At 44.1% G+C, this 14954-nt stretch overlaps 1 protein-coding gene across 1 annotated transcript in view; it reads right to left on the bottom strand.

Annotated features, from left to right (window-relative positions):
• Positions 1–14954, bottom strand: part of map3k5 (mitogen-activated protein kinase kinase kinase 5) — a 193990-nt gene that overhangs the window by 54127 nt on the left and 124909 nt on the right. The window contains exon 18 of the mRNA XM_085997514.1: positions 11721–11826. Within this exon, the coding sequence (XP_085853640.1) occupies positions 11721–11826 (106 nt within the window). The remainder of the gene's footprint in view (positions 1–11720; positions 11827–14954) is intronic.

Raw genomic sequence — 14954 nt, 5'->3', positions numbered from 1 at the left:
CGAGGAACGGGGGAGTCCAACTGAGGACCTAAAGGACAGCATGTTCGAATATGTACTCCCTGAGGGGAAGGACATCCCGAAACTACCAGAACATCTACTGGAACTGAGGAAAGAGGCTGGGGTGATAATTAAGCAGTATCACCGAATTGAGCAAGAGGTCAAACAACTGGGGAAGGATGTGGAGGCCAAGCTGGAAGATGCCTCATGGTGGCAGACACTTTGGGACTGGGGTATTAGGGTGGACGTACACCTCTGGATCAGAATTGCTTCTCATGTATTGGTGGTGGTGCAATTGCTAATTGTCATCATACTTATGTTTGAGTATTGTACTCGATGTAAACGACGCTGTAACCGAACCATTGCTAAAACCGTTGTTAAAACACAGTATAGATTGGGAGAGAAGCAGGGCATGTTAGAGGTAGTTTAAGTAGCCACACCCGTGCAAATCTAACCACCTGCCTGGCCAGCAGTGATGGGGCGAGGAGCACGGGCAGGTGAAGTTAGTTGGCCATCTTGGGCTATCACCAAGAGCCAAAAGGGGGGACTGAAGGGGTTAAAAGTTAGATTAGCGGCTTAACTGACTAGCTGGCTGATGTAATAAAGGAGAAGACTGGCAGAACAAAAACAGTTGGAAAAAGCATATTACACGATGATTGGGGGAGTGAAAGGCGGCAAGGAGGCCATACATTGAACAATGGGCCGCCAATGTAATTTGCGAAGATGTGGTTAAGTGTATGAAAGTGGATAAGAGCTAAAGAGTAGAATAATGACAGATGTGGAAACGGCAAATGAAATAAACAAGATTTGTTTTGTGGAGATGTGATTAAGTGTACGTGACTTGGACAATTAATTGGTCAAGTCCCGAAGATGTGATGGGAATAAGATGTAAGATTGTATATAAGCCAACTGCTCGAATGTGACTCCTGTCTCAGCTCAGGCCGAGAGGGCCTCTCCCTGCACGTGCTTGAATAAAGATCGCTTGGAACCAGTACACACTCGTCTCCGTCTACATTGGGGCAGAGAAAAATCCCACAACACTTTCAACAGATTTTTGGAAAATTAGAGTCAGAACCTCCACTGTTTCTTCCTTAGTCTAGATCCTCAGGTGTAAATCATCATGTCCCGGTGATGTGTCTACTTTATGTTTGAGTAATTTCTTTAGTACATTTTTTTCCAAACAATAATGTCTGGTAGTTCTACGCTCCCTATATCCACATTCTCTGAAAACTGAGGGAAAGTATTTATTTTACATCTCTGCCATTCCCTCACTCTCCACTACAAGCCCCTCTGATTGGTCTTGCCCCTACCTTGACTATCCTCTACTAATAATGTGTCTTTCGCTCCTTTTATCACTAAACTCTATGCATGACATAATACAAATAAAAACTGCCTTAGAATTGAGACATGGTCTAACTTAAGGTGGCTGTCTCCGGCATCTTTTTTTTAATAAGCTGAAAATAATCTTGGAGCCATCACATGTTCTGCAATTATTGCCAAATGTAATGTTTCTATTTAGCAGTAGTGTCTTTTCATTGATGCCTATGACTCTAATCACACGAGTGAAAATGCACCATCCTTCAACACGAGGTATGACAAAAACCGTAAAGTTACGGTGACACTGAGTCACACGCAATAAAACACGCATGAAATTTAGCAACACAAACATGAGGCCAATATTCTTTTAAAATATTAGATAAATAGATTGCAAACTGTCATGGTGTGCCTTGGTATAAAACATTGACAAATATTTTTGGAATGCGGTGCATAACACTCCAATGAGAGAACCATTTTGTTCAACCTCATGAAATATTAAATCTTACTGCGTACATACAGTACATCCCACAGTTTCAGTACGAAAGTTATGATCCCTGACTATACAAATCCCTTACTGTAAAAATCACCATGACTGAATGAACAAATGTGAATCACCGCCCAAGAAAATTTCCTCCCAAAACGCTCAGCAATATTCCCGGCAGAAATGTGACCACACTTCTTATTTTTGGATGTGATACCTGATTAACATAGAGGTGACAAATGAAAAGAAAATCCTGCTAAAGACGAAGAAAAGGAACTAAATGTTCCTGGTGTGAATGTCCCTACAAATCAAGAGATTCTGGTGGTAGTTTAATCATGGCCTGCTGTGCGGGCCAAAGTTGAAGATTTCCTCTGTGATTTATATCTGACAAACTCGTAAACTGGTTTATAAAGAAACAGATTTATAATTTTGTGCACAGAGGAAATCCACCCCCTGAACAGGTACAAACAGCTTTTCTTTTTGTGCAAAGCCCTAAAATAAAAAGTTAACATTTACATTTTTTAGGTTTAAGAAACAAATCACTGAAAGAATGTTTTTGTTATTGCATGAATCACTGGTGGAAAAAAAAATTGTGTGTTGAGACAGCTGCACAAATTAATCCCAATTTTGCTGATTTTCAGACTGTTGTCCATCACCTCTATGACGAGAAAGGGGCAATTAACATTATTTAATGAAAAGCATTCTTTATACCTGTGACAATTTAAAAAAAGATAAAGCCCTCACACACAGCATATACAAAATATAGGTCGTTTATTCCACTTCATAATCTGCAACTATTCCCAAGCTCTCCATTCTGTATTCAGCACGTTCACAATGGCATTCTTGGCAGTAATACAAACAAAGAAAACAAAAAGCCTAAAACGCAGGAAGCATAGAATTCATTACTGGAATTTTCTAGCAAATATGTCTATTTGAAGTATCCCATCAAACAACCCTTTGACATGGAACAATGGCTGTTGCACCTCCTGAACGACAATAATCCAGCAATTTGCTGAAAACCCACCCATCAAATTTCACAAATTATGTTAATTCGGTTTCTCAGCTGTGTGCTCATCCACATTCAACCTACACACTATCACTGGAGAACAATACAATAATCAGTCGGCTTATTTAGGAAAGGTTGAAGGAAATCTCAATGAAGAAGCTGCACAAATGCATTTAAAATCTTTCTGCCCATTTTAACTTCTCATTCCTTTTCTGTATTACAATCCCTCTGTACTGTGCACAATTCTAACTCAGAGTGGGCACACGTAGGCAACCAGCTTTCAAGCCACCGCCGTGCCAATCTTCAAGTGGCCAACAGATGGTGGGTAAGAGTGACTCGGGGTGACTTGCTTTAATTTTCCTTCCCTCCTTGTAGGAAAAGATCTGGGTTTCACTGGCAGCACAGGTGGTAAAGCGACAACCAGTAACTGAATTTGTATAAGTAGTGGTTGTGAACCTACATTATGCCACTCCGTGACATAACAAATTGAAGCACACGTTATTCAGATCTTAATAAGATCATTTAGAAAGATGCATTTCTGAATTGTTAATGAATTTATCTGATGTAACCTCATGATTCTAGTTCATCATGAATCCAGTTTTCTCATTACTGTACTTCCTAGATCAAGCAACACCATAAGTTATGTTGCAGCAAGGCTAGAACACAGGTACGCAAGAGCTTGGCAATCTGAATGCGATAATTGCCACTGTAAAGATTAGCTGTGCACAGGAAAATGAGTCAGAGAAGTGACAAAATACTGAGGGGGCTGATGTTGTGATCCCAACAGAGTAGAGAGCTGGGCTTGTAGGATATGCATGTGATTTAAATAAGCTGCCTGTGCACAGAAAGCATGGCAATGTGGGTGAGAGGTGTGGGGGCAGGAAATCACAGGGCTGCACCCCTGTAACATCAGCTGTAGTGTGAGCAGCTGCAGGTCCACCTCATGATCCTGCACCAAAAGGTAGAGAACCACCTCCAAAACTTAAGACCCCCAATAAAAGATCAATGTCCTATCACCACATTTACTCCTCCCTCTAGGTAGCACACAGAAAGAGCAGCAGCAGACGATACACACCATACAGACTCAAGGGCAAGCACTGAGTTGAGAAACATTAGTGCCATGTGCACTTTTCATTTTTAGGTGAAAAAATAATTGCACTTTATTTCAATTTAATCCAGAGAGGTTCCCTGCAAAGGGCCATATTAAATTAGCATCAGCTGGTGGGATGGGCATATATTGTACTTTAGAGCAGATCAGAGTGGATAGTGGAGTGGCCACCTGATGCTGGCAAAATGGATAGGGTTGGATATGCAGGGTCTGCATTTAATTGAAGGAGTTGCCTGTGAATGGCAAGTGTCTTGGCTGCAAACCACTTTTATCCATTTCTTCCTCCTCTTCCCATCAGAAGAGCAACAAGAGCAGGTCAGAGGATAGGTATTTTGCGGCGAGTGTCTCACCTCCTGACTCTCCAAAGCATTTCCACCATGTGCGGGTTAGGTTGATTGGCTATGATAAATTGACCCTTAGTGTTAGGGGGATTAAATACATGGGGTTACGGGGATAGGGTGGGATATGTGTTGGTGTAGGGGTTACGGGGATCGGGTGGGATATGTGTCGGTGCAGACTCGATGGGCCGAAATGGCCTCTATCTGCACTGTGGGGTTTCTGTGATTCTGTGAAGGCACAAGTAAGGAGTGTGATGGAATACTCTCTTGAGTCTGTGTTTTCAATTGCAGTTATACTGAATAACAGGACACAGACTACAGAAGTAAGTAAACAGGTCTTTAGTGATTGAGGGTCAGGGCTGAACCGAGATACACTTTGCTCCGCAGGGTTTATATACCGGTGTGGTCACCACCGGTACTACAATGTACAGGAGCCATCAAAAAGTAGTCCATCACCTTAAGGTATCCTCTTAAGGTGGTACAGGTTACATACACTACAATTCCTCCCCTTTTAACTTAACAGTGTACACCCCAAATTAAACATTACATGGATAACATATATACAATTTACACACAAAACTGTTCAAAGATTCAGTCTCTGAGGAGGCCTCCTGATCCGGCCCGGATAACGCCTTTCAGGGGTCTCTGGTTCTCGTTGCTGGGGTGACTCATCCACTTGATTTCCTATGGATTGAACATCATCATATACGTTCGAGTCTTGAGGTAGATGCTACAGGCTCAATAAGTTCTTCAACTGGTGTCTCTGCCGTAGACATGGGGTCGACCCTTGTTCTCGATTCCACAAGTTGGTCAGCATGACGTCGTATTACGTTCTCTCCAACGTCTACCGTGTACATCAAGGGTCCTTGTCGTGCACGAATTGTTCCAAGTTGCCATTTATCATCCCTATGGGCCCTGGCCAACACTGGTTGTCCTATTTCAAAACTACGAGTGGCCTTGTTAGTTACATGCTGGAATTGCTTGTTTTCGACTTCCCGTCGCACATTGGGTTTTAACAAATCCAACCGGGACCGCAACCTTCTGTTATAGAACATTATGGCAGGGCATTGATTTGTCACTGCATGCGTGGCGTTTCGATACGCCATTAGGAAATTGTCCACCTTGTGTTGTAGTGGAATATGGTCTTCACTCATGGCCTTTATCACCTTTTTGAACGTTTGTACAAATCTCTCGGCCAACCCATTTGTAGCCGGATGATATGGGGCAGATGTATAGTGTTTCACTCCATTCTTTTTCATGAATTTCTGGAATTCTTCTGACGCGAACTGTGGTCCGTTGTCTGAACATATTTGCTCCGGCAACCCATTCCTTGCAAATATGGTTCTTAGAACTGCGATCGTCTTCTCAGAGGTAGTGGTCGACATCTTAATCACTCCTGCCATTTAGAATGTGCGTCTACTGCTATCAAAAACATGGAATCCATGAATGGACCTGCAAAGTCGATATGCACACGTTGCCATGGGGCTGAAGGCCATTCCCACGGATGCAGCGGTGCAATTGGAGGTGCATTTTGAACTTTTTGGCACCCTGAGCAGCTTTTAGTCAGATCCTCTATTTGTTTGTTGATACCTGGCCACCACACATAAGCCCTAGCAAGGCTTTTCATCTTGACTCCCCCCAGATGACCTTCGTGCAATTCTTTCAGAACACTCTCTCTTAATTTCGGAGGAATAATCACCCTTGTTCCATACATCAATGTTCCTTGACATACGGACAGCTGTTCTCGTCTGGCTGAGAATGCTGGTAACAGTGGTTCGCCATGTGCTGGCCATCCCTTCACTGTCAAGTCGTAGACCCGAGACAGCGTCGGGTCATTTCGGGTCTCTCTCTCAATACCTGCATTGGTGACTGGTAAGCATTCGATGATGGTCGAGTGAAATATCTCAACAGGGTCAACTGCCGGTGCCTCTTCCGCTGTAGGTAGTGGCAGGCGCGACAGCCCATCAGCATTACCATGTTGCTTTGTACCTTTGAATTCAATATCATATTGATGTGCCCCTAGGAAAAGGGATCTTCTCTGAAGCCTCTGCGCCGTCATTACCGGAACACCCTTCTTAGGGTTGAAAATAGAAACCAACGGCTGGTGATCTGTCAGCAGCGTAAACTTTTGGCCTTGCAGGTAATGGTTAAATTTCTTAACTCCCCACACGAGGCTGAGAGCCTCCCTATCTATCTGAGCATAGTTGCGCTCAGCGGAGGTCAATGATCTGGATGCGAAAGCGACTGGCCTTTCCGAGCCATCTGGAAACTTATGTGACAGCACTGCCCCGATACCATATGGAGAAGCATCACAAGCTAAGCGAATAGGCAGCGTTGGGTTAAAGTGAGCCAACACTTCCTTAGAGGTGATCAGTGCCTTGCTCTTTTGAAAAGCCCGCTTACAATCATCGCTCCACTTCCATGGTATTCCCATTTGCAAAAGAGTGTTTAGCGGGTGTAACACCGTGGATAAATTTGGAAGAAACTTGTGGTAATCGTTAACCAACCCGAGGAACGACCTCAACTGGGATACATTTTCCGGTGCAGGAGCTTTTACAACAGCTTCGATCTTGTCAGATGACTTATGGAGCCCCTCCCGGTCAATGACGTGGCCGCAGTACGAGATTCGCTTTTGAAAGAACTCGCATTAACTCTGAGCCCATATGCTTTCAATCTGGTGAGCACCTGCTCCAAATTCGCGAGGTGATCCTTATCGTTATCTCCTGTAATCAGGATGTCATCCAGGTAGCATTGTGTGCCTGGAATTCCCTGCAATACCTGCTCCATGGCCCTTTGCCAAATCGCTGGAGCCGATGCCACTCCAAAAACCAGTCTATTATACCGATATAAGCCCTTATGCGTGTTGATCGTGAGATACTGACGTGACACTCCCTCAACTTTCATCTGTAGGTACGCCTGCGCCAGGTCTATCTTGGTGAAGTGTTTCCCGCCAGACAGCGAAGCGAAGATATCTTCAATCCACGGAAGCGGATATTGCACCGTGTGAAGAACCGGATTAACAGTGATCTTGAAATCGCCACAGATGCGAACCTTCCCAGGTTCCCCCGGCTTGTTGCTCAACGAACGCTTCATGACAGGAACAATGGGTGTAGCCCATTCGCTCCAGTCCACCTTGGACAGTACCCCTGAATGTTCTAGCCCTTCCAGCTCTGCTTCCACAGCAGGTCGTATCGGATAAGGCACCGGTCTGGCTTTGAAAAATTTTGGGTTTGCATGTTCTTCAACCTTGATGGTTGCCGTAATTCCTTTCAGTGTTCCAAGTCCCTGTTGGAACACCTCCTTAGCATCGTCTAAGATTTTTGACAGTCATTTAGGTTTGACGTCGTCCTCCTTACAGGCATCTACAGTCAGTGCTTGTATGGAATGCCAGTCCACATTTATTCTCCGGATCCATTCCCGTCCCAGTAGTGGCGGACCTCCATCAGGTAACACATACAAGTCCATTTTCTGACTTTCCTTACCACTGTAGACCACGTTTACTTTTATCTTTCCTTTGGGGTATACTATTTGCCCCGTGTATGTTTTCAATACAATCTCCGTATCGCTCAGGGGAATGTGCGAGAATAACCTTTTGTAATCTTGCTTATTCATGACCGTTAATGCCGACCCAGTGTCCAATTCCATCTTCACTTGGACTCCTGCTATCCGAAGCATGACCCAGATAGTTTGGTGGTCTGCTGTGTTACCCACATTATGTATTTTCAGACAACCCAGTTGCTTACTGCTGGAGTCTGAATCCGTCTTCTGTTCATCCGAACTGTTCTCTGTCACCTTGTGTGCTTTTTTGTACTTCTCCTGCGGTGGCTTTTTGCTGCTGGTCTTCTTTCCGGACCGGCATACTCTCGCTATGTGACCAAGTTTGCCACATTGCCTGCATTCTTTATCTTTGAACCAGCACTGGTTCTGGTCATGCATTGTCCTTCCACAACGATAGCACTTTACTGTGCCCAATGCCATTTCATTGGTGCTGAATTCCAATGGCCTTTGCAGTATCTCTGCAGCGCCCCGTGCTGCTGCCTGGTGGGATGCTGCAATGCTGAAAGCTTTGTCCAGCGTAAGGTCCTTTTCCTCTAGCAGTCGCTTCTGGGTTCCTTCCCTTAGGAGCCCACACACAAACTTATCTCTCAGTGCGTCTGCTAGTCCTGTTCCGAACTGGCAGTACTTTGATAACTTGCGCAGTTCTGTTAGGAATTCAGCGTTGCTTTCTTCTTTAAGTTGAATTCTTTTGTAGAATTTAAATCGTTCCGCTATCAGCAGCAGCGTGGGGTTTAAATGCTCCTGCAGGATAGTAACAATATCCGCGAAACTCTTCCCTACTGGTTTGTCTGGTGTTACAAGGTTCCTTAATAATCCGTACGTCTTCGCACCCATCGAGTTTAATAGGGTTAGTGCTTTCTTATCATCCGGTACCTCATTCGTTGTACAGTAAACTTCGATGCGTTCCACATAAGTGGCCCAATCTTCCACATCGTTATCAAAAGCGGTGATGTTTCCCGTTTTTGGCATCCTTGCTGAGTTTCACCTTTCCCTTCGGATATTATTTATTTTTTATTTTTTTTTCTATTTAAGATGGCGGCTTTTCCCGCGCTTGTCTTCTTCCCCCACCGACTCAAAATGGCGATTCCCGCGCTGTTGCCGTCCACGCCTCCCAGCGGTCCTTTATTTTCCCCTGCGCTGCTGCTCTTGTTCCCAGCCGCTCCCGCGGTCCTTGTGGCCACAAACGCTTTTCTGGCTGCTGCGCGTCTCTGCCCCGATTGCAGTCCGGCCCCTGACACCGGCTGCGATCGTGTTCTCCGCCCTTTTCATCGTTTTCCCTCCCCTTCTCCCACTGACAACTCGGCCGACTTCCCCCCCCGTGCCGCTCGATCGGGCTTACCCGCCGCTGTCGCCGAAGGGATGCTCATTGATGTTTGACTTCGTGGCCATAAACCAACCCGGGTTCCCGATGGCCTCCCGTGCGATGCAGTACTCAGCAGAATGTTGAGGGCGGATGCCCTTGTTCGACACCTGTTTCTGAGGACGAAGCTTCCTTTGATGCAAAACTGCCGCTAGGTAAGATCAGACTCGTCGCCACTGTTGAGTCTGTGTTTTCAATTGCAGTTATACTGAATAACAGGACACAGACTACAGAAGCAAGTAAACAGGTCTTTAGTGATTGAGGGTCAGGGCTGCACTGAGATACACTTTGCTCCGCAGGGTTTATATACCGGTGTGGTCAGCACCGGTACTACAATGTACAGGAGCCATCAAAAAGTAGTCCATCACCTTAAGGTATCCTCTTAAGGTGGTACAGGTTACATACACTACACTCTCCACTTGCCTGGATGAGTGCAGCTCCAACAACACTCAAGAAGCTCGACACCATCCAGGACAAAGCAGCCCACTTGATTGGCACCCCATCCACCACCTTAAACATTCACTCCCTCCACCACCGGCGTACCGTGGCTGCAGTGTGTATCATCTAAAAGATGCACTGCAGCAACTCGTCAAGGCTTCTTCGGCAGCACTTCCCAAACCCGCGACCTCTTCCACCTAGAAGGACAATGGCAGCAGGCGCATGGGAACACCACCACCTCCATGTTCCCCTCCAAGTCACACACCATCCTGACTTAGAAATATATTGCTGATCCTTCATCGTCGCTGGGTCAAAATCCTGGAACTCCCTCCCTAACAGCACTGTGGGAGTACCTTCACCACACGGACTGCAGTGTTTCAAGGCGGCGGCTCACCACCACCTTCTCAAGGGCAATTAGGGATGGGCAATAAATGCTGGCCTTGCCAGTGATGCCCAGATCCCATAAACGAATTAAAAACCTTTCTTTGACCCTGGGCCTCCTCACCCTACTGCCGCATTGTAATTCCACTTGTAACATTCTGCAACATGCAGCATCCGACGATGATTTTGGAGACACTTACTGGGCTGTACAGCAGGAGCGTCCATGATTGCTCCAAGAAACAAAGAGGTCAAAACTCCTCAAACCAACTCTGCCTCATAGGCACCCTTGGGTGGGAATTCCGCTGCACTGCTGACCTCTGCTCCTGACATTGCTGGACTATACGGGGTCAGAGCAGGGTCAGCTATTTTAAATATTTCAGCAGACATCCATGGCAGAATGTGCACAACTTGGGTGCTTGCTGGTAGACAATCTCAAAATGTAGGCATCATGAGCGCTCCCTGGATATTGGGCATTGACTTGCATGGTGAGGTTCCTGTGACCAGACAACGCCTGAACATTAATAGAGTAGATATCCTTTATTAGGCCATTTGATTAGTGCGAGAGGCCCGGATAGTCACATAATGTCATCTATGGTGCTTTGCACTCTTGGAAATCTTGTCACCCGAGAAAGGTTCTTCCTCCTGTTGAGCCTTATAAATGAAAGTGATGAACATGTTGCCCTTTGCAAACAAGGTCTTTGTCACTTACTAATGCATCTGTGGACAGCCAATAACTGATTTGGCAGAGGATCGAGTGGCATAAAAGTTTAATGCAGTAGTGACTTTCAGACCCACAGGAAGAACTGTCCCTGTGGCAGCTGTTGTCTGGCAGTCTGTCTCTGGGAAATGAAATTGTTATATGACAGCCTTCCTTGTGATGCAGAGGCATCAAATACAGGACTCTTCTGACATATCCCAGGGAGTACTGCCTAGGTCAATAATTGCAGGTTTTGCTGGGTACGGGCAGAATGCCCAAAATATAGCTGCTTCAGCTCTTCTTGTCCCCTCAAAAAAACTGCTCTTCCTCCTCCAAATCTAAAAGCACTGTGGGAACTCTCAAAGGAATCCTGCTGTTTCTCCCCCCGTAACATATTTGTTCTGCTACAGCTCTTATAAGCAATTGGCATTTTCTGTTATGTCTGTACTGTATATTGAATGAAATGCAACAAAAATAGTTCAGTCAAAATTGTATTTGACAGGATAAATGTAGCTCACGTTATTAAACAAGTTTCTGCCATTGTTGCTGTCTTCAACTCGAGCTATCCTCAGATTTGGCAAGGCTCATACCAGAGGATTTATACGACTCCCGAGTCCCATCTTATTACATTTGTGACTTCCAAGCAAAAGAGGTGGAACTCTATAAACTGCCAACTCACATTGAGATATTAAAGATACAAACTGAAGTCGACAGCAGGACTGTAGTATTCTAGCAAGGTATTAAAATCACGCTAAATAGTAACATTTCACAATGCAGCTGCACTGTGCTTTTTTGTGAACACAGGCAGGATGCTGATGAGGTAAATTCTGTGGTAAAAACCTACATTAAAAAAACACAATATTTCACCTTTAACAGCAGTTTCTAAATGAGTGTTTCACTTGCCCACTCCCTCATTTGCTCTGGTTCTGACTCTTCTTTTTGAAACAACTGCTGTATGACATTTCTTGACAATTACACCAGTCATGCTACATGAAAACAACATAACCATGAAGGCTTTGTGACCATGAATGCTTCATACCTGTGAATGTTTCAGCGCACGGATTGATTCCTGCAAGTCTTTTTGAGGTACCAAAATCTGAAATTTTCAAGATTCCACTGTAGGTGTTAATCAGCACATTATCACCCTGGGGAAATAATTAGTTTTTCAGTTTAAAATGGCAAGAAAACCCATAAAAGTAAACTAATTTCTGTTTGCAGTACTGCCAGCCTCTCGTGTAAAAATCATATGACAATCATCAAAAAATCTTCACATGAATTTGTGGCAAAGAATCATTAGATGTTTGGATTGCCAAGTAACATAGTCTTTTTCCCTTTGGATTTTAAATTTTAGTAAGTCATAATCTCTTCAAATATCATTTTCATTTACATGAAAGACGTATCGATGCTTGTGAAGAGTGGACTGGATGTCAAGTATTCAGCAAAGTATAGATGATGGGGAAAATAAAGACAGAGAAAGAAAACTACACAGACAGAAGAGAGCGCAGGCAATAGATAGGGGGGATTTTTTGTCCTGTGTCTGTGCCTAGGCCAGTGGTAATTTAAATGTAGGAAAATAGGCTAGGTTCCTTTACGGGTATGCGCTCCGACCTTCCCCGTTTTCTGATATTCACTGCCAGCAGGTGATCCAGTGCACCTGGAGACAGAATGGGGAAAATCTCCCCAAAAACCTCTCCGTGTCCAACCTCCCACTCCAAAGTAACAGCAGACCAAGATTGGCCCTACCTACTATATATGGTTTACACCTGGGGGCAGAGAGAAGCAGAAGTTTATTTTCTAATTTGGTTCATTTAAAAAGGAAAAAGTTAAAAACAAGGTAGAAATGACGGGTAATTGTGTTATCCCATCAATGCTTGACTTGTTTAAATAAACAGGTTAATGGTTCCATTAAAATTGAGAAGTCAGGAATTTAGTCCGAGCTGTTTAAGGGGTTGTAGATCACGGACAAGAATTTCTACCCTTTTGTTAGCAAATTAGGCTGTAGAGCTTTTTTTAAAAAAAAACTTTTAAATTTCATTTAAAAGAAAGATATTTTCTCCTAAATACAGGCATATGTTAGATGAGGCTAATGCTAAACTCACCACCTGGGGAATCAGGGTTATGGAAAATGAAGAGAAAGCAGTTTGTGGGAAACGAAGGATGACCCTGGGGAATAACAGCAACAGCGAAAAAAACCAAAGAAATACTAAAGGGAATCTGAGCGCAAATGCAGCCAGATTAATAGGACGAAAGGCTCACATGGGTCCAAAGTTGAAGGAGTTTGGCCAGTTCCTACCAATTTTCCAATGGTAAAGAGTCTGTAGTACAAACTGCCCTTCCACACTCACACAAGGTAAGGAGATATGGAATATATAAGTTACATAATCAGGTTTCCAATCAGGCACCATTTCTGTTGCCACCACTCTAAATAGTATGAGTTGGTGCCTAAAAACACTCATCAAATTGTTATTGATTCTTTAAGTTACAATAAACTGTGGCACCATCTATGACTTGTAATAAATACATTTTTAAAATTGTGACCACCTAATTTTTATTCACAGGAACAAAATACAAAAATTAACAACTTTTAAAGTTGCAATTCTTTACTGGGAGGGTCTCTACCCAGGATTGTGTCCTTAAAATGGTCAGGGTCTTAGAATATTCATACCATGTTACACCGATGCTGGAATATTTCTTGTTCTCATTTCAGTACAAAATGGAAATTGTTCCATTTTCCAAGAATGTCATCCATTACCTTGTGGAGTATGAAGCAATTAAAAAGCTTGCATTTAGCATATCTGTTGTAGACTGAAGGAGCTTGAGGGGCTATTTTGGCAACGGAGCAAGTGGTAGAATTTATTTTTAAAAACAAGTTGGCAGGAAAGAAGCATTTCTGCTACCCTACCAGGACTGACATACGAGCTGATGGAGGAGACTGTTACCATTTCCCTGCAACTTGAATTCATTTCCCAGTCAGAACCTGGCAAGACTCAGTGCCTCACCTGTCACTCCAGGAGATACGAGTGGATGGAAGCTGGCACTGCCTTTGTTGTGCTAGTGAAAGTGGGGGTCATTTTAAATATTGGCAATAGTGTAAAACGGGCAATTTCAGATCGGCCGCCCGTTACACACCTCTCCATTGAAGTCAATTGAAAGCAAGATCAGACGAAGAGTATTACGGGCAGCCGATCTGATATCGCCCGTTTTATTCTATTGGCAAAAGTTAAAATTACCCCCAGTGAGTGAGCTTGGTCCTGGAAAATAGAAAACCTTTTCCACTTTGAACACTCCAGCTCATAATTTCATCTTCAGGGCCTCGGCAAACTAGTTTTCAACCCACTGGATGCACCCGTCATAAATTCAAGTTGCCCGTAATTTTATATCTATTAATTAATGGCCCAGAAATTCGGGTCTCCACGGGCGAGTACGCACGGGGTACTTACCCGTAGGCCCAATGGAAGTGCCGGTTTCGTGCATGCACTGCGCATGCGCGGGAAACTGGCACTTCCGTTCCCCTGAAAGCAGGGGTTCAGAGGTGGAACGCGTGCGCGGGGGAGGCTGCGCGTGCTCATTGAACTTCGTTTAAAAAATTTTTTTTTACAGGTTTTCCCAGGAGGGTAAGTCTCCAGAAGTTAGGCCTGCTTTTTACAAGGTAAGTGGTGAATTAATTAAAATTAAAACATTTTTTCCACAGGTTTATTATTTTTAAATGCTTTAAAGCAAGGTAAGTTTATTTTTAGGTCCATTAGAAAATAAAATTATTCTTTTCAAAAATTTAAATTATTGTTTAAAATAGTTATTTCATGTAATTTATAGTTTATTTAAAAAATGTGATGTTTTAAAAAAAATTATTTGAAGATTTAGTGCTGTTTTGGGGCCGTAGTATTTATAACTTTTGACAGGTCTTCCTGTCAATCTTATGAATGGAGCATTCCCTGCTCCAATTGGCTCCCCATGGCCCACGTGATCCCAGAGGACGCATTGAACTAACTGCGCCCCTGGGATACGCAAGCATTGTGCGCCGGTAGCTGGACCAGGCCCCGGTTCGGAATTCCACGGGGGCCCACAGCTCAACGGCCAGCGCGCAAGGTAAGTGCAGGTCGGGGCCTTACACCCGCGGGAAGCCCCCGACTCAAATTTCTGGGCCAATAACTTTAACGGATGGAGAATGAAGGCCAGCTTATGGTCGCATTTGTGATAGGCGCTCCTGGTAGGCTAAGCTCTTGCGGTGAAGACAAAAATCAGGACCCCAGTGTCTGGATCGATCATGTGTGGA

The sequence above is a fragment of the Somniosus microcephalus genome, chromosome 9, assembly GCF_052327205.1.
Source record: "Somniosus microcephalus isolate GS21.2 chromosome 9, FLI_Smic_1.0, whole genome shotgun sequence".
Taxonomy (NCBI): domain Eukaryota; kingdom Metazoa; phylum Chordata; class Chondrichthyes; order Squaliformes; family Somniosidae; genus Somniosus; species Somniosus microcephalus.
This window is presented reverse-complemented; position numbering and strand designations above follow the sequence as displayed.